Raw genomic sequence first — 19801 nt, 5'->3', positions numbered from 1 at the left:
GCCCAAAGAGTGCCAAGAAAATATTCCCCACACCATGACACCACCACCACCAGCCTGAACCGTTGATACAAGGCAGGATGGATCCATGCTTTCATGTTGTAGACGCCAAATTCTGACCCTACCATCCGAATGTCGCAGCAGAAATCGAGACTCATCAGACCAGGCAACGTTTTTCCAATCTTCTATTGTCCAATTTCGATGAGCTTGTGCAAATTGTAGCCTCAGTTTCCTGTTCTTAGCTGAAAGGAGTGGCACCCGGTGTGGTCTTCTGCTGCTGTAGCCCATCTGCCTCAAAGTTGGACGTACTGTGCGTTCAGAGATGCTCTTATGCCCACCTTGGTTGTAACGGGTGGTTATTTGAGTCACTGTTGCCCTTCTATCAGCTCGAACCAGTCTGGCCATTCTCCTCTGACCTCTGGCATCAACAAGGCATTTCCGCCCACAGAACTGCCGCTCACTGGATGTTTTTTCTTTTTCGGACCATTCTCTGTAAACCCTAGAGATGGTTGTGCGTGAAAATCCCAGTAGATTAGCAGTTTCTGAAATACTCAGACCAGCCCTTCTGGCACCAACAATCATGCCACGTTCAAAGTCACTCAAATCACCTTTCTTCCCCATACTGATGCTCGGTTTGAACTGCAGGAGATTGTCTTGACAATGTCTACATGCCTAAATGCACTGAGTTGCCGCCATGTGATTGGCTGCTTAGAAATTAAGTGTTAACGAGCAGTTGGACAGGTGTACCTAATAAAGTGGCCGGTGAGTGTATAAAACAACTTAAAAATACATGTATCTTACATAAATTAAACTATATTCTGCCAAAGTTACTTATGCTTGAGAAAATGTGCTTTTTCTGCACGTCCCTGCCTGTCGTACGGACGTCCTGGCTTCATGCGTGTTTTAGCTGGGGGCCTTCTCACGACTGCCCACAGAAGGCGGCTCTAAGAAGCCCTTTAGCCAATTTCTGAATAAATAAAAAAATGCATGACATACAATTTAGCCAATAGACAAGCAATTTTTACCCGTGCATGCGCGATCTCGTTAAGGCTGGTACTGACAGGCAGACGGCATTCTAGAGGAAGTAAAGAGCACGGATTAAATTGCCATTCGAGCAGACGAGATGACTGACATATATACAATATACATAGTGATTATAATTTGAGATATATATATTATATATATATATATATATATGAGAGTGTTTTACTTTAAATATAAAGTAGCTGCAAAATAATTGCAAAGTAGTAATGTGTTTTTGTATTAGCTCAACCTGGGTTGTTGCCTAAAACATATTGCACTAAAGCTATGTTACGGCACGTAACTATGCAGAATCGTAGAGTAATCTGAATAGAGTAATCTGAATAGAGTAATCTAAAACCACAGTTATTCCTGCCAGCAGGTGTAGCTTTTGAATTTTTTTTATAATGACCGTTTTATATTATCAGTCTTATTTTCAGTTTGTCTTCTGTATGCACAATTTGCAGTTGCCATGCATGTGAAATCTACTGAGACCAGCATGCTTTTGCACTCGCTTAATAGAATATCCACTAAGTTCATAATATGAATGTAAATTCATCTTGTGTGTTCTCATTGGATGCAGCAATACAAATTAAGAGATCTATACCAAAATACTTATTTAAACACTCGTTTATTTTACAATAATACTGTCTGTGTGCGACAGGTCATTAAATTATTACATATTTTCAAACAAACAGGCACATTAACTCCTTTTTTGAGGCTTATTCACCTATCTATTTTAAAAATCGTATTCCGTATCCCTGTACTGCTGATTCAGAGTAAGCACTGCATTAATTACAACATCTTGCACATTTGGAAAAACCAAAACTACACCTATCTTTAAATTCAATCCACATATAAACAGTACAGTACACTACCTTACAGGTTTGGCAAATAAAAATCTGTGTTCAGTGCATAATGTGCATGGCATGGGAGGAGATACATTCATCACCAGGTTGACCCCCCCCCTCAGTCCTCGGTGTCGGAGCTGTCTGCCGGCTCGGTGTTGTGGGTCAGCATGTAGTTGTCCATGTCGATGGAGGGGCAGTTGTGGATGGAGTAACGCAGACGCTCAGCGAGGATGGCCTGGCTCGTGTAAGGGGGCAGGCGGAACAGGAAGAAGCAGGTCTGCGCCGTAGGGAGGCCGTTGATGGGCTGAAGGAGATGATAAAAGGGGGGGGGGGGGTTAGGGTTTGCACCATTAATATGTTTGCCCTCGTGAACGGGATTATACCCATCTCTCGTTAGCGAGGGCCTCACCCGGTCAACCTTGATGATTTGGAACTTCTGTGTGATGTCAGCTGGGTTTGAAGGCAACCTGGACCGGCCGGAGACGAAACGGAGGAAAAGCACTCTCTCCTCGTTGGTGAACTCCTCCAAGCTCTGCCAAAACCAGCCGATGAGCTCGTGGCTCTCGGCGATGTCACGGTAACGCACCAGCTTCTTCAGCATCTCGACGGAGACCTCCGGCAGGCCACAGACCAGCTGCTCCAGCTGCTGTGCCGTCAGCAGAGAGAGGAGGGGGACGGGGATGATGGTGGACATGCCCTCTCTGACTGCTGCCACCTGGACACAACAGAACAACAGGTCAGCTTTGATACTTCTGAGGACGAGATGAAGGGAACACCAACTGCAGCACAACAAACAGTCTGTCTAGCGAGCACTAATGGAAACTGGTGGGAAGACTGGTGCTTGAAATGGATGAGTGTGTGATACAGTACGGGAAATACACACTCCATTTGATTATAAAATCAAAAAAGGTCTACCCAGGTCAGGTCTGTTTGGGGGGTTTAGATAGCTGTCATTTGTATAATAACCCTTTTTTTCTTCTTCTTTTAAACAGGCCAATCAGAAATAACATGAAACTTTTTACATTTTAAGCAGCTTCTATCTGCAGAATCCACCCCAGTCGACGTCTATCATTTCAAACCTGTGAATCCATTTCATGGAGCCGGTAGTCCAGAGCTCTCTCAACATATTCAGTCCGATTGCCGAAGGTCAGGGACATGTTTTGACCTCCAGGAACTACAGGTACCAGCCTTCCATTTGCACTGTGGGCCATGAACGAGTCCAGCGGGATCATCTGCATTGGGAGATATTGCAGCCGTATAGAAAAATAATTTAAAAAGCGAGGGATTAGGAAACAGAATGAAAAGATCGTAGGGGAACTCATCACTGTGCATAATATCGCACCACATGGAAATTATCCTCCGTGATTCCGCTGTTGTCCAGGTGAAGGATGCCTTGGAGGGTGCGATAAGTGAGCAGGTCCACCTCCTCCAGGTCAGGCTCTCCCAGTGGCATCGAGCAGAGCTGTTTCCACACCCAGGGAGCCAGATGTAAGTCCAGAGGTTTCTTGGTGCGGATAGCCACAGCCATGAGGATGCCCAGGAAGCGAAACTGGACCATATGATCCTCTAAGAGAGCCGCTGGGTTAAACAGGAACCTTTCAGGGTACACAGCCAAAGCCACAGGTAAAGATTATGTTTTATAAGATTGGATGTTTTGTTATGCTTTTAAAGCGATACTGATTCCATTAATGATTGTCAATAGAGGAGTAAGAAATGTGCACCTGTCAGTGTTACTGCCCACATCTGCAAAGCTGTTGGGAGAATGAATGAGAAGATCCACGACACCAGACTGCAGCTCCTGGTCAAGACACATTCTATCTTGTCAATTTACGAGCAGCAGAGATTATTCCAGGCTTCATATTGAGCTACCTGTGTAGCACCTCTCAATGTGGTTTCAATGCTACCTGGCACATCTCAGTTATGGTGTCATCGAACACCCCTCCGGCATCGTCAGCTCCCTCTCCAACGAGCTTGACCTTCCAGGCCCGCGACGGAAGCCGCAGCTCCAGAGGATTCAGGCTCACCACTTGCTTGGCGATTTGCACAAATATGGGTTTGCTCGAACGTCCTCTGTGGAATGTAGAGGAGGGGACATTGATCAAGGTTTCGATGAACAAATAGATATTAAAAAAAATAGAAATGAATTAGAAATGTATTAATGCAAGTGCGTCATGTTGGCCCATTGGAAACACAGAAAGTTATTTTGGGCATTGAAGAATGAATATCAGGTCATTCTAACCTTGTGGAAATCCGTTTCACAGTAATCTGTGGCCCGTAGGTTTTGCCCTGGGTCATCGTCCTCCCGATGGAGCGCACTAAAGGCAGAGTGTTGACCTTGGGTGACAGAAGACCTCTCAGATCCCCCCGAATGATGGCTGTCGTCCCTGAACTATAGCGTGATGTGAACACCTGGATGCAGTGCAGGACACGGAATGAAAGAGGAGGAATTGAATGAGGCATTACAATAAAAATTAAAGCTGCGAGCAGCGTTGGACGGGTCCTCGCTACTCCTTGCACGTCGGGGCACCGGCCGAACGGTTAAACATGCGGCCGAGGACATCTTGAAATCTTGCCAGATTAAGCCACACCCCTTGCAAAGTTCATTAACCGTAATATCTTCTCAAAACCACAAGACAGGTTAGAAATGATCATATGGATGTTTAAAGGGTGAGAAGTTCATGCTATATGAGAAATATGGAGCAGTTTAGATAAAGTATGGTCGAGTTAAAACAACTTCAACGTTCGTGGCAAATGGTGGTTTTTTGAAAATGCTCCCTACACACATAGTTTGGAAATTCTTCTGGCAAAATGCAATTTTTAGAGCCTAAGGTCTCAGGATCACACTGCGTGATTTTGAAAAGAATCGAGTTTAATCCCTGGGAGGAGTTTGGTCTTTTACAACTGTAAGAAATCATAAAAATAGGGCAAAAAGGCAGATTTTCAACCATTAATTACAGCGCCCCCTATTCTTCAAAAATTAGGGTTTGTTCAGGGCTTCAATGTTTACAGGTGCTATAATTTTGGTGAGGGCAGCAAAGTCATTTGGAAGTTAAAAATCTGCCAGATTAAGCTATACCCCTTGCAAGGTTAATTAGCCCATATCTCATCAAAACAATGAGTTATCAGCACCATTCCGTTTCGTGACAATCAAAGAGCGTTTAGGAGAAATTTCCAAAAATGTGTTTTTCACGAAATTCAAAATGGCGGAAAATCTAGTTTTTGCGCATTTGCATACCATGATTGACTTTTTTGTAGAGCATGTCGAAGAGGACCTGTGTGCCAACTTTAAAGTTGATCGGACATCGGGGGCGGAAACTGGCCTAGTGTGGTCTTTTTTAAATTTCGAGAGGGCGCTATAGAGATATCTCTTTATACACAAATGTGAGACCCAAAAATGATCACATTTTTTAACAGTCCAGATATCTATGCCAGATTTAACAACTTTTTGAATATGATAAAGGCCCCAAAAAGGCCCGCGGTTGGTGAGAATAATAATAATAACAATAATTCCTTGAAATACAATAGTTTCCTCTACGACTAGTCGTAGCGAGGACCCTAAAAATGAGAGCGAGCAACACAAATAAGAGAATGAGACCAAAGGTTACCGGATTGTTGGCGTCCAGGTTGAGCAGCCTCCAGGACTTGTACATGAGATCAGAAAAGTGGTAGAGTACCCTGAGGCGCATGCTGAGGACATCAGGGCTGCAGTCTTTCAGAGTGTTGTACTGGGGAGGAACTAACTGGGGAAGACCGAGCTGGAAACTTCCAGAGCCACCTAGAGATGAAGGCGACAAATGCAGCCCTCAGTGTATAGCTTTTCATGGATCGTAGCTCCAAAGAGTATTTGCTGGTGGAGAGTGTGTACCTGAGTTTTTTATTGAGGTAGAGGGGGTGGTCCATGCTGAACTGTGGCAGCGGCCAGCGGATATCTGTCTTATGTTTTTCCCCTGGAGGGTTGTTACGAGCGTGGGCTCTTTCACCGGGTTTGAGTGTCCAAGGCCGAGCTGGGAAAAAAACCCCACAAACAAGTAAACAATTGTGCCTCTGTTATGCAATAAAAGCCCATTTCCGATTGAATTCTAGAGGACGCTGTTTACCTGCCCCTCACTGTTGCAGCCCCAGGTATAGACGTCTCCAGTGGAGGAAAGGGCGAGCACATGTTCACAGCCCACGGCGATGTCTTCTATGAACAACCCCTCCAGGGACGGCACCAGCTGGGGGCGGGATTTATTCCTCATCATCGAGTCCGGCAGACCGATCAGACGCTCTAAGTGACAAAAGGAAGCCAAGTGACACATTGGCTTTTGCAAGTGAGCAAAAGAAATCATCTAAGAAAATTGTATTGTGCCGAGTAAGCTGGAGAATTGATTTTCTCCCCGTTACACTCTTCTACCAATCAGAACAATTAATAGCTTAAATACACAATGTGCCAGTGTTAAAAGCTTAAGGCTTCAGTGACTAAGTTGTAGTCGTAAATAAAATACACTGTGGCAGGCAGCAATACCATCAGTGCCAAGCTATTTTAGACGTGAAAACAAATTTAAATGAAATCTCCATGTTTTTCTTTTTTCGGTAAAGGTCAATTTAATTATTTGACTTAAAAAATGCATCATAGTTGAGACATAAGACACACAGTAGTTATCTCATATGCTATATGGAGACACAGAACAACAACACTTCCCCAGTAAGACGTACCTTGTCCAAATGTGTAAACATGTCCGTAACAGGCCAACGCCACGGAGAACTGAGTCCCGCAACTGACCTTCTTAATTCCCCTGTTGCAAAGCTGTTCCACTTTCTGAAATTACAACAAAGCCAAAAAATATATTATTTCATCTAAACAAAATGAATTGAAATAAGTGAATAAATACTGCAATGGCTACAATAGTGGCAATCACAAGCATGACCTTGTTATTTCCCCACAGCCAGATAATAACGTAAAACCCCTGTGTTTTGGCATTTGAGGATTCCTGAATGTGAGCCATGTCAACGCTGGTTTACCTGAGGGTAGTATTTTGCCGTAGAGGAACCAGTTCCCAGTTTGCCATAATCCCCGTCTCCGAATGCCCACACAACCATTCCGTCGAGGGAGAGCACCAGTGTGTGGTTGAGACCACATGACACCTGAGAGAGGTAATTCAGTCGTGGTGTTAAATGTTCCTGGTTCCCTGTGGAAACCGTATCACCATCCGAGTTAAAACAAACACAGTCCATTTCTCACCTGTCCCACATGATATCCCTCGAGGGCAGCCACCCTTTCAGGGAGAAGCTTGTTGGATGTTGACCTTTGACCCAGACGACCGGATTCACCGCTGCCAAAGGTGAACAGTTTTCCATCTGCTGTTACCACGGCTGAGTGTCGGAAACCACAGGCAAGCTGCAAAGAGGATGAAAACTCATGAACATTTCAGAAGACAGAGTTCGTCTATGTTTAACACTTCAAACATTTTTCCAATCCCATGGGAGTTCAAAGCAGGTTTATCTTTACCTGAATGACCTCTTCTCCTTGTAAGGCCTCTATCTGTTTAGGTCTCCTCTGCCTTTCACTGTTGCCATGGCCCAGTTTTCCAAAATCTCCATCCCCCCAACTGAACACCTCCCCAGTCTCAGTCAGGGCCATCGAGTGTCCATCAGATCCGCAGGACGTCACCAGCTGAGTCACCACATAACCTGCCCACAGAGCAGAGAGACGGTGAGGCGAAACTTCTCAAATTAAAACAACAAAGCTACTACTTTAGATTAAAATACTACAATATGTTGCAATACTGCTCCTTTTTCTTTTCAGTTTTGTACAAAAATGCTGTTGCAGGCACACATTTGAATCCATCAAGAATTTCTGTACCTTGAAAAGCGGAGATGATAGTGGGGACGTAGAGATCATCGGAATTTCCCTGACCGAGTCGGCCGTACTGTCCTTCCCCGACAGCCAATACGGTCCCATTGGACTGGACCAGGAAGGAACAGTTCTGTCCACACACCACCTGAATGACAACGCACACAGAGGGAGCCCAATTAGAAAATAGTAGAAATTAAGGACAAATTCTGTTCTGTATAAAAGAGTCGCCACCTGTTGGGTCTGTAACAGAGAGGGCGCAAGAGTAGGCATCATGAGGTTGGTTCCCATTCCTGCCAACTGTCCGTAACGTCCATTCCCCCACAAGTAGACCTCACTCTTCCCCCCAAGTTGCCAGTCCTGAAAAACACAGCAGGTCAAATAGACATTAAAATATATTAAAAAATCATTTTCTGCAGATAGATGAAACAAACCGAGTCAAGTGTAATTAAAAGACATTTATTGTTGAGTTTCAAGATGGCTAAACTGTTACCTCTGGTCTGGTGGTGGCCCATGACATCAGCTGCTCATCCATTCTGAAGCTCCACTTACTATTGTCCTAGTAAACAGAGAAGCCCCTTAATAATAATAATGGCACTGTGTATATTGCAGTCTGTCAAGATTCCTGCAACGCATGCAACCATTTCCTGAACAAACACACTCACTAGTGCCTTGCTGATTTCGGCGAAATCCACCTCCTGAAACTCAGAGAGATTGAAGGATTCTGGGAAGGCAGTACCGCTGGCAATCGCCTCAGCGCTGCGGACCGTAGTGGCGTAAGTGGCGAGCCAGCTCCACTCTGGAGGGCAGGAGTGGGCGTCGGGGCTTGTGTGGTGCGGAGGGCGTGGGTAACGGCACAGGTGTCTCTCTAGGGACAACCCAACACTCAGGGAGGCCAGGCTCTGCAGGAAGGCACTGTGCACCAGCTGGTCACCGGCCGCCACGTGGGTCTGCATTAGGACACGGAATAGAGAAATCCCGTCTGAGCCGAGGGTCCACAAAACAAAAACAAACCAAAACATCTTGAAGGCGTAGTTGCAGTAGTGACCCGCTCATAGCTGTACTGCTCCTGCAGCAACAAGGGCAGCCTCTCCAGAAAGACGGCCAAACAAGGGGCTCGATTTAGACCCAGGATGTTCTGGCTTCTGAGGACCGTACGACAGGAAGCTAGCACGTGATTTTGACTGATCCAGTCTGGAGTGCAGCAGATCAACAAAACATCCTGGAAAAAAAACAAACAACAATAGAAGAGAGCTGTAGAGTGAAAAAGGCCAGAGGCATTTTCAAAAATGTCCTCCTATAGCAATAAATTGATAAAGAATCTAGCAGCCAACATTAGCATATAATACTGAGTAAGATTGAGAGGATTCATTATTTGTTTTAAATGTTGGTATAATAGATATGAAGTTCATTTGGTTGAATTTTTAATAAAAAATGGAAACAAGATTTGAAAATTATGAGTAAGCAAACTTACCTTTGACCTCCCAAAGCAGGCAGCTACACCCAAGTTTGGAATCCAGGTAGTACTGACGACCGAACCCAAACCTGTGACAGTCTGCAAGACCGATCCATCCTGCAAGAAGCACAGAGATCCACCAATATTGAAACGCAACGGGTTTAAATAATACACAACCATGGTTTGGCTATCTGGGAATGTTGACTGAGAAAGTAATCGTTGCACTGACTTCACATCAAGCAAACAGTGAGTGTAGTTTTCTGACCTGTAAGGACCAGATGTTGAGGAGCCCCCCTATCCCTCCAGAGACCAGAGCCAGTCCACTGGAGCAAAAGGAAAGCGACTTCACTGCTGTGATGTGGCCATGAAGCACAAACACACACTTTGCCTTTTCCTGCAGTAAAAAAAACAGAACTGGATGAGTTACATTAGCTTGGGTCAGAGGGGACCGTTGCAAAAACATTCAGTAAAAATCTAAATAAATGAATGACTGGCACATATAATCCGGATAAGCTTGTATCAGACTACAATTTGAGGATCTTTGCAGAACCAGGGCTGCAAAACAGGGCTGCAAAACAGAGCTCTAAGCTATAATCCAAACTGACCTTGACATCAGTGCTTTTATCTTGGCGCTGGGAGCTGTTCAATATGTTGGGCAAAGATACAAAAGTACCCCCCTGTGGCAGTGTCCAGACATGCACAGAGCCGTTCTGACAACCTCTGTGAAAACATGGAGAGAATTAAACGAGAACTTACAACAAACATACAAATATTCCTGTCAAGGTTATTAGGATCAAGTGCTCTACAAAACTAGATTTCCATCTCTTTGTTTCTATTGTTGTGTTGTTAAGAACAGGGTAATGGAGGAACATGCACAGCATGGAACAAAGAGAAAGAGAGTGATGTAAACTCACGCAGCCACCATGAGCCTGGGATCCGGCACTCTGCCAGCGAGCGGGCACCATTCGGCGATGTTAACGATGCTGCTGTGAATGAGCGAGTGGAGGGTCACCCAGTTTCCCCCGGAGCGTCCCAGGATCTTTGTTACCTCTGACCTTCCCAAGCAGAGCAGCAAGTGTCCTGTGGGGTCCCACTTCAGAGAGCCCACACTGTCCTGCAGAGTGAAAGTGTAAAATGACATTTTATGTCACACGTGTTGACCGATTTGGCTGAGGAGTAAATGCTATTATTTGTGGGGTGTTTGTGTGCTGTGGAGGGCATTTTTTGCAGACAAACCTGAAAGACAGACAGCACTACAGGCTGCTCATTCTCATAGGTTTCAGTTGTGGCAAAAAGGATCATTCCATTGGGGTAGCCTACTGCAAAGGGCTTGTCCTCGCTGTGCCAGGCTACACACTGGGGAGCTGCGAAAGATTGGAAAGAGAAGATCAATCTCTTTAATGAACAGTTCCACGTTTTAAGAAACAAGCTTGTTCTTGATGAGACTCCGAGGCGTAGATCGATACCACTCACTTGTGAAATACTAAGCTACAGCAAGCGGGCAGTTCGCTTGGCATATGGAAAAGTGAAAGAGTGAAAGTAGAGGGAAACAGCAAGCTGTTGAAAACAAAAAAATTAAAAAAGTAGCGGCCTTCTTACCTTCTTTCCTGTGGCAGCGGGTGAGTTCGGTGCTGGTCACATGCAGGTCTATCTGTTGCATCGTGACCTGCAGCCAGCAGAGAGAGCCGTCCAGCCGGGCCACCAGCAGACTCTCGGCGGGTCTGTTCTGGCAGGACGTTGCCTGGTCCAGGACCGACAAGCTGAAGGTTTGAGCCCAGCAGAGGGCCGTGACCCGTGACACCTGAGCCTCCACGTGACAGTGGGATCCTGAAGTAAGACAACAACAAAAAATTGTAGGAAGCACTGTGCTAATTATTGGGAATTTCAGAACTCACTAGTGAAGAGTCAGACTTACCCCTGATGTTCATGATGGTGATGTGTTTGTTATCTGGGGCGGCCAAAAAGTTTCCCCCTGTACTCCAGTATACGGGAGACATGGGATGGCATCTAGTGGCCCTCTCGCTGCTTGATCTGTCCATCTTACTGTCAGAGAGAGTCAGAGGAGGGAAAAGTTTACAACTGCGAGAAATAACAACCCCTTCGCTCTTCAGAATACACATGAATGTCCATCCATTTTATATGAAGTGATCTTCAATTCAGTATTATAAATATTAAACAGCATGCCACTGTGAAACCCTCACTGGACAAAACTGAAACAAAGAGGAGAAACCTGGTGATGCAGGAGAAGGTGGTGTGTAATTCCACATTGTTCTGGCTGATGCTCCACAGTTGCACCACCTTGTCCTGAGAGCACGTAGCCAGCAAATTCTGGTCACTGTTCCAGGAACAGCTAGTCACCTGAAATTAAACCGCAAAATAAAGGAAGGCCTCTTTTAGCTTCACCTCTCACAATAGCTTGTGAAATACCGGGCCTGTTCAGACTATTACTGATAAAAGAATCCAGATCCTGATTTAAAAAGAAAGAAGTTATGATGCAGATCACATTGGGACTCTCACCTTGTTGTAATGTCCTTCCAGCCTCTTGAGAGAGCTTTTGCGCAAGTCGCCAGCCAGGTCACTGTATGTTTGGGGCCGATTAAGACCGTCCCTTCCTGTGGCAGCCAAAGCCTGCAACAGCTGCTTTGCTGCCCACTGGCGGTGTGTACTGGTCAGCCTGGCGGACAGCACACATGCCGCCAATGCGTTGGCCAGCTCCAGGGGTCCCACTCTGGCACTCGGGTGGGGTAGAGGGGAGGACAGCAAGGACGAGGAAGACCCCCCCTGGTTTTCTGTGTCTAGGTCACACAAGCAGAGGAGAGCTGCGATGGGTAAAAAGTTCTCCAACACTGTGTTGAATAACAACACAACTGCTTCCTCACCATTGGCCTCGTGTTCGGCCTTATCTGGGCCGTGGCAGTTGACACCCTTTTCGGTGAGCAGGGACACCAGGTTTTGTGTGACCAGGAATGTGGGAGGCGTCTGCTCGATGTAGTCCTTCTGTTGCTGGGCGCCCTGGGCTGCAGAGGTCTGACTGGAGTTGAGACGACTTCTCTGCTTTGGGTCACTGATGGTCCCGATGTTCACCCCTGTGGCTGCCGCCAACAGTTCCTACATTACATCATAGATAAAGATATCTGAGGATCTCCATTCATTTGCGAACAGTTGCATTTCTTCACTATCCAATCACTCTTTAAAACTAGTATACCTTACCTGTTCAAAAATATATATCTTAATTTCATCATTTATAATTAGTATGGATAAGCAGTGAACGCATTGATGATTAGAAATGTTCTGATATCTTGAGCAGGTAATAATTGCTCAAGCAGTCCATCAAATCAAACTGAACACTGTTATAAAGTAATACATTTATAAAAAGAGTAACCCAGCGCCAGAAAGTAAGTCTGTATTAACAGCAACTAAAGGCAAATGTAAGTGATATTATGCATTAGTTATTTTAATGTACAGTATAGTTTAATTCACATCTCCCTTGTAATTAGCATAATACTGTGTTTATGTGAGTGGATTCATTGAAGAAAACCGACCTGAGTGCATATCTCCACTAGCTGCCTGTGAGCAGTGGGGCTGTGGGACACCACGCTGCCGATGGCCGAAGTTAAAAAGCTCAGGCAGGTGGAGTTGTTGCGCTCTGTCGCCAGCCCCTTTACACCCGGCTGTCTGTCCACACAGGTGTGAGCCCTGCCCCCTGCTGCTAGAGTCATCAAACGAACCAGGATACGGATATCAGCCAAACCCAAGGACTCCAGCCCGGAAGAGTGGCTGTACGCTGACGCACTGGAGAGGAAGAAGAAAGAAGAGTCCCGAAACCACATTGACGGGGGAGGGGGTGATGATTGTAAAGGATATATATATACTGGTCATATGTACCTGAAAGCAGTCTGAGACAGTGCTCTCATCACCATGCTGTAAGCAAGCAGGATCTGGGCTGTGGAGGTGACTCTTCTTAATGCCTTTAGTCTATCGTGAGAGTCCCTCAGTGATACTGCCTGCTGTCCGAGGCTCAGAGAGGTTTTCTGCTCAACAACAGCATTCCCTGGTGAGGGAAAAACACAAATCAAAAGGTATGCTACTGTTATAAAATCCATGAATAAATGTCGTAAACACCTTGCTAAACTCACATTTTTTTAAACACCATATAGTGTGGGCAAATAATGGAACAAATGGGACAACTGGGAGTATGAGTGCTTCAGATGCCTGGATATAATGAATGAGTGATGACTCACTATGCTGCAGTGAGTTTTACTGTGGTGGCTGCTGCCAACAAGAACAGAGGGAATGTGGGTGTGTTATAATAAGTGGGCTAAATCCTTTAGCAGAGGTACAGTTACAGAAACCTGCAAGATTAACAAGAAAACATCTAGCTGCATGGTCATACATATATGCACAGGTGGGAATTTTGTTCACAGGTTTAAGAAAACCATGTTTGACATTACTCATCCTTTTTCCCCCTCAATTCGACCATTTTACCACAAACGTGCATTTAACTTGCTATCTTGTTTTGAGGGGGGGGGGGGGGGTAGTATAGACCAAATTGTCTAAGCAAAATGTCACACAGGGTCATTTGTAAAAGGACGCGCCGATTTTCTGGGGATAGAAAAACATTTGTCCCATAGTTGTCATTGCAATTAGTTTAATTTTGGCAAATTTGGATGCATTTATTTCTTCATTTTACCTAAAACGATCCTTTTGCAACCTTGTCTGAACTGGAGTCTTCGTCATATGTTTATAAATGAAGGTTTATCAGCCTGCTGTCATGCCCCTTTCCAAGTTGTCAATAACCAACACTTTAATCTAGACAAACTGAGATTAAGTTTGAGACGACAGTGTGATGCTGCTACACGTTAAGACTTTAGTACAACAACCTCGCTATACATCAGCCGTAACCGTCACCAGCATAATTTAGGGATTCACAACATCCTTATATGTGTTTTATAACTGGCTACATAACAGCTTTTTTCCTGTTTTCCTCTTTATGCGACAATGCGCTCCTTCCCCTAAAAAGGGGGCATTGCCTTGGTGCATGATGATGCTACACCACTCTTTTGTCCTTGAAACCTGCCTGTTCACTAATGAGCAAGCTTGCAATGAACGTTTTTTTTCTTTTATCATTTTTAGTACCGCACCATAGATAGAAATGATGAGCTGACATATAATCTTAACTATTTTTCTGAATTAACTATTGTGAGATACCTTTGAACTAAAAGTAACTAGAACTAGCATTTACCCAAAGGATGAGATGCTTATCTTTGTGTATCAAAACGTAATACCTTTGGAAGTCGCCGCTCTTGTCGGGTCAGCTGAGCTGTAAACCAGAGCTCCGAGGGGATCTGGCTCAGTGAAGGCAATGGGGTCTGGCACCAGCTTCTTTTCAGTCAGCCCCAGTGGTCTCAGCAAAAGCCCAAAGTCCTCCAGTCCTGTCAGCTTGTCTGGGTCACACTCGTCTCGGTGGCTAATTTCCCAATCATCTGAGCCAACAGAGGCAAAATGTATTTAATAAACTCTATTACAAAATCATTTTTATTCTGTTGACAAACTTTGATTTTGTGACCTTCCCTACCGTCAGACGTGCTGTCCAATTGGCCAATCAAATCAGATGTTAGGCCTTTAATCCTGAAGTGAAAGGAAGACAAACAACATGCTCTATAATATCTCCTTACACCAACTGAGTCTATAAAAGCATGAGAACAGAAACCAGTCTAGAGGCATCACTATTGGTTGCATGCATTCGTTTTCATTTAATTAGCCACTGTACCTTTCATATTTAGAACTGGGACCGCTCTGGTTGGCAGCCAGATACTTTTCCCTGCAGGAGCTGCAGAGGAGGTAGAAGGGGAAGTTGGAGCCACACTCTCCTTTGAACCAGACATCCACGTAGGCCCCGGTGCTGTCGTAACCCTTACGTGCAGCGCTCTGACCGCAACCTGGGTGACGCCGCTTCACGTGATTGTTGAATTGCAGCGTTAAGGTGCTGCACAGCTCACACTTCACCATCTGACTGTGTTCTTCTCCAGCCTAGAGTTGCAAACAAAGCATGAAACAAAGAGGCCCTCATGCAACAATGTTGAGTATTTCAAATGGAATAATAATACAAAAAAAAAAGAACTATTTTGTGTGTTTGTGCCTGTGTTTGTGTCACCTCCACTATCTGCAGCGTGTCCCTCTCCAAGCTAAAGAATGAAGGGGTGAGCAGATCCTCGTAGGTTTCTTCATGGTATGGGTCATCCATGTAGCCCAACTCTGACTCCTCAGCAGCGTAGGGATGAAACGCCACCTGCTCCGGCCAATCACTGCCTGATGTGTGGTGTTGGTACAGCTCCGGGAGGGGGTTGGGGGACGGCAAGTCTGAAAAGATGGTGTTTGCTTCAAATGAAAATAAAGAGTTAAATGTCTGGTAAAGTTTTTAATGAGAGCGACAGCACAGGTTAATCACAAGAGTTCACTTTTTGTTTTTACAATATCTGCTATGGAGCATGTGTGCACAAATTAGGGTTGAAGGGTTGAAGCTGTGATTCTGACCTGCCCTTCGGAAAGAAATCCTGTGACTCGGGCCTGAGCGCCGTCGCCGTGCCGGAGGAGGCCGGTTCCTCGTGAGGTGGACATCCAAGAAATTCTCCCTCTCTATCCAGTCGAGTCCAGGCAACAGACTACACAACACAATGACATACTGCCCATTGTTCTTCCAGTTGTGTTGTAATAGTGATAATGCCAGATTCGCAGATATCAAATGAAAAAAAAAAGTCGCTCTGCTCCTCGAATCACTGACCTTTCATTGATTTGAGTGGCGGGGCGCTCGGGACATTGCACAGTCTCCGGCCCATCTGGCGACGGGGTGTCAGGGGCGACTTCCTGTCGCGCCGACTCAGCTGCATGATGCTCCTCGGTCAGGGGGTGCTCTAGCATCCAGCTGGCCAACACCTCGATGGTTTGTGAATCCAAGTCACCTGCTACATCTGGGAGGGACCACAGGGAAGGTGAACCGAGTTCAAAATGCAAAGATGGATCATGGAACGCTGCTTTTCGAATTTGTGTTGGACATCACCACCAGATGATCACGCTTCTGTGTGCGGCCTGATGTCAGAACGGCACATCTGCTTCGATGATAACGTGTGCGACGAGGGGTTGGTGTGTGAAATCACGAACCTTTTGCAAGGTCTAAACTTTGAATAGTTTTTTAATAGAGTATTTGTTTATATTAGGTGGTGCAGAAAACATTACAATGTATTACGATTGATTTCAGCTGCCGGAATTAAAAATATGTTCACCTTTACCATTAAATCATAGTCTTGGAAGCCAATTGATTCTGTTTTAGTGAAAACTGGATTTGAATTATTCCTCATCCCCAGGAAAGTGTGTAGGATCTGAAAGCCTAAACTGATATCCCACATGAGTCACAGTATCATGTTAATCTTTGCTCATACAAAAAGGCTGCGGCACACGGGGAAGGACAGATGTTTAAAATAGAAAGCACACAAAGCACAAAAATGTAGTGACACACTCTCCACAAAGCAGTACCTGCTGCTTCCATGGCCCAGTAGATATGTCTCATAGAGAATCCCATTTCTATCAAGCGACTGGTGACAAACATTTGTGTCCGTTCTGGTGATTGAGGAGAAAAGTAAAAAGTACACAAAAAAACAAACCAAAAACAAGCCCACAGCTACATTTTGAAACGTTCATAGACTGCCTGGATGAAAAAACTATTTTCAGTTTATATTGTATCCCCCCCACTATATGTTCTGCTTTACACACTACAACACACACCGAAATTAAGCCAACATAACTGAATATGAAGACATTCAAGCAGTGCATATAAACTGTCACGCATGCATTTGATAGTATAAATATGATCTGTCCAATAGCAAAGTGCTATTGGTGCTAAAAGCACGTGCTGCTTTGAGACACACAGAGCATACAAGTCCATGCAAGACACAGACAAACCCCACCACGTAATCATAATACCACAAATTTTATGAAGTGGTATTGCAACGACTAGCTGATCTATTCTCTTTAACACAGCGTGTGGTCGGTCACTAATTGTAAATTAAATGCTGATTTTGTATTATTGTGCGACAGCTTTTTTTTTCTGCGCTTGTTCTTACCCAGGCTGCTTCTGGCCTGTGTGCTGCATGGACCGGGTTCCATGAAGCTAGTCTGCTGCTCTGTGAAGGCATTACAAGAAGCCGAGCTGGCCAGGCTGAAGCAGGGGTGCAGCACGGGGGGAGCGCTGACCAGGCCGGTGAGCGTGGGGAACCGGGTTAAGACCATGTGCCTGGAGGGAGTCAAGATACAGTATGCATAGTTACAACACGGTGCACGTTGTGCCATACTGCCAGTATGCAGTGCTTACAACTGAAATGTAATTTTTTATGTTGAATGTGGGGAGCTGCCCACCAATCACAATTATCCAAGCATTCATGAGTGTAGGTGAAATGTTTAAATGCTCCAGTCCTACATTTGCTGTTGTGGTGTCAACTCACATTCAAATAAGGTTGCACAGTATTTCATTCGATTATGAGAGACTTTTCATTTGCTCCTGGCTATTTTTTGTGAAAACCCTCCCCACTGAGCGGCTTTGATTTAATTGCATCTTTGCCCCTCGGATGCAGGGATAACACTGACACTGTGGTCAGCTGGCCGCGGTGATAGAAGAACAAGCAGAGTTGCAACTGAGGTTGAAGACAGTGCAGGCAGAATCCTAACTCTCTCTATTCATAAACACCCTGACTCACCCATTCCCCGGAGGTCAGGAAAGCTCCTGCTGGCAAAAGATACAGGTCTGTAGCAACCAGTAACAACACAAGAATTGAGGATAACTGGTTGCTGTGTATGAGTCCATTCGGCATGATTGGTATCACTCAACCAACAGTTAAATCGAATGAAAATCATTCCTGAATGATCCATTCTATACTCACTGGAGGAGACTGATGGGAAAGAAGGGATTGAAATTATCAAGGCCATCTGCCTGCAGGTTTGCCGGCAGAGAGGACGCCAAGTCGTTGTTCGAGGACGAGACAGAGACTCTGTTTGATTGGCCAAAGACGGCGGTGCCTTCAGAACCCGCGCTGTACAAGGACACCGAGCTGGAGGACTTGGATATGGGCTGAGAGGAGAAGGGGTGGCCAGATTCTGCAAGGACAATGAGGAGAGGAAGGTCAAATCACACTCAGTACTTACAATGATGATATATTATCATTTTAACATGTGCACCCTGAACACTGTGGACAAGATCAAAGGCTTGCGGGTCAGAGAGTTGATTATTTACGAAATAATTTTCTATTACATTTGATAGCTATTAATAGTGGGCTGGGTTTAAAACAATTAGCTGATTGACAGAAAGGGAAAATTAATTAAGCTTCCCCAAAGTCAGAATTGGATTTATTTTGATTGTCTTAACATTGTGGCACATACATGTTTTGGTTATAATGTCATTAAGACCGAACAAGACACTTAAAGTGGGCACTTTAGATTGCTGGGAAATTGTGATGGGCATTTTTCATCCTTGATGACTTTGTTTTTTTTCACCAAACAATTAATTAAGTTTTAATTGTAAAACAACAAAGTTGCAGTCTCTCATTATTTTGTTAATTTCTTGATTGTTCTATTTCTATACAGCCAACCAAGAACAACTAACTAAAATAACACGTGTCTTGAATAAAACCTATAAATGTAGATACCTTTGTGTTCTTTGTCCTCCTGCAGTCTGCTAAGGGCTCCTTTGTAGATCATGACCTGAGCCCTTTCCAGGTCGACGAGAGACACACTCTGTTTGATGGGACAGGGCCTGACTGCCCACTTCACCATGCTCTGCACCACGTACTGCAGCACTGATCTCAGCTCAGCACTCTCATCCCACTGGTTGCTGCTGGCCTTGGCCTGATCCGGGTTTGGGCTGGAAAGGGGACTCATTGTAGAGTTGGAAGGGTCATTTTTAGGCACTAGGAGCAAATTGGATAGCTTATCGCAACTAAATATGACGGTGAGGGATTTCAAAGCTCCGATGAGTAGGTATGAGACTCTGACTGCTCTCAGCTCATTTGCAAAGGCATCCACTTTGGAGGTGTGGGGGTTTTGGGGAGGTTGGGGTAAACAGGTCAACTCCTGGTGGTCAACAATCTTTGTAGCATCTTTGGTTGAGGACGATGATGCGGAGGAGTCTGTTTCGACCACCTCACTTTCTCTTGTGTTCTCCTCCACGTGTTTCCTTTTGGAGGCTGGATAGGTCCCCTGCCATCCCTGCTCCTCCAGTAGCCCCATCAAATAAATCAGGTCTAACAACACCGTCGGTTTGAGGCCTCCGAGTGAGGCGACATCGCAGCAGGATGTGCCACAGGGCTCCAACGAGACGATCGGCGTGTCGCTGGGTGACCAAGAATTCATGGAGCTTAGTTATTGGGAACGACGGGAAGAACCCACAGATATAGAATGGGGTGATACCAGGGCGGATTCAACAGGGGTTAATGGATTTAAGAATGAAGAGGAAGAAGCAAAAAGAAAGTAAGATCAGGGGGGTTAATGATGAAAAAGTAATAAAACTACAAGAAAATAATTATACGGAGTATAATAAACATGCTGAGAGGACAAAGACAGTAAAAATATAAGAATTGTTTGATGGAAGTCAATGAGAAT

The 19801-nt window shown here is 45.0% G+C and overlaps 1 protein-coding gene across 6 annotated transcripts in view; it reads right to left on the bottom strand.

Moving 5' to 3' along the window:
• Positions 1-1612: 1612 nt before the first annotated feature.
• Positions 1613-19801, bottom strand: part of LOC119226303 (probable E3 ubiquitin-protein ligase HERC1) — a 35634-nt gene continuing 17445 nt past the window's right edge. For 3 of the 6 annotated variants that reach the window (XM_037484112.2, XM_037484110.2, XM_037484111.2), the window contains exons 40-80: positions 18850-19556; positions 18088-18301; positions 17275-17444; positions 16688-16771; positions 15939-16125; positions 15692-15819; positions 15312-15535; positions 14928-15187; positions 14733-14785; positions 14443-14640; positions 13043-13208; positions 12700-12949; positions 12037-12265; positions 11675-11952; positions 11388-11515; positions 11073-11200; positions 10757-10984; positions 10394-10521; positions 10072-10271; positions 9763-9877; positions 9423-9551; positions 9176-9274; positions 8750-8923; positions 8367-8651; positions 8195-8260; positions 7936-8061; positions 7711-7849; positions 7357-7538; positions 7090-7245; positions 6870-6992; positions 6564-6666; positions 5966-6135; positions 5734-5872; positions 5474-5643; positions 4108-4277; positions 3773-3938; positions 3590-3666; positions 3211-3463; positions 2948-3100; positions 2278-2583; positions 1613-2172 (exon numbers count right to left, since the gene is read on the bottom strand). In XM_037484112.2, the coding sequence (XP_037340009.2) occupies positions 1987-2172; positions 2278-2583; positions 2948-3100; positions 3211-3463; positions 3590-3666; positions 3773-3938; positions 4108-4277; positions 5474-5643; positions 5734-5872; positions 5966-6135; positions 6564-6666; positions 6870-6992; positions 7090-7245; positions 7357-7538; positions 7711-7849; positions 7936-8061; positions 8195-8260; positions 8367-8651; positions 8750-8923; positions 9176-9274; positions 9423-9551; positions 9763-9877; positions 10072-10271; positions 10394-10521; positions 10757-10984; positions 11073-11200; positions 11388-11515; positions 11675-11952; positions 12037-12265; positions 12700-12949; positions 13043-13208; positions 14443-14640; positions 14733-14785; positions 14928-15187; positions 15312-15535; positions 15692-15819; positions 15939-16125; positions 16688-16771; positions 17275-17444; positions 18088-18301; positions 18850-19556 (7447 nt within the window). In that variant the 3' untranslated portion in view covers positions 1613-1986. The remainder of the gene's footprint in view (positions 2173-2277; positions 2584-2947; positions 3101-3210; positions 3464-3589; positions 3667-3772; positions 3939-4107; positions 4278-5473; positions 5644-5733; positions 5873-5965; positions 6136-6563; positions 6667-6869; positions 6993-7089; positions 7246-7356; positions 7539-7710; positions 7850-7935; positions 8062-8194; positions 8261-8366; positions 8652-8749; positions 8924-9175; positions 9275-9422; positions 9552-9762; positions 9878-10071; positions 10272-10393; positions 10522-10756; positions 10985-11072; positions 11201-11387; positions 11516-11674; positions 11953-12036; positions 12266-12699; positions 12950-13042; positions 13209-14442; positions 14641-14732; positions 14786-14927; positions 15188-15311; positions 15536-15691; positions 15820-15938; positions 16126-16687; positions 16772-17274; positions 17445-18087; positions 18302-18849; positions 19557-19801) is intronic. The other 3 variants (XM_037484113.2, XM_037484114.2, XM_037484115.2) reach the window with 3 other exon arrangements.

The sequence above is a fragment of the Pungitius pungitius genome, chromosome 18, assembly GCF_949316345.1.
Source record: "Pungitius pungitius chromosome 18, fPunPun2.1, whole genome shotgun sequence".
NCBI classification, from domain to species: Eukaryota; Metazoa; Chordata; class Actinopteri; order Perciformes; family Gasterosteidae; genus Pungitius; species Pungitius pungitius.
The sequence above is the reverse complement of the archived record's forward strand: the minus strand, read 5'-3'. Positions and strand labels throughout refer to the sequence as shown.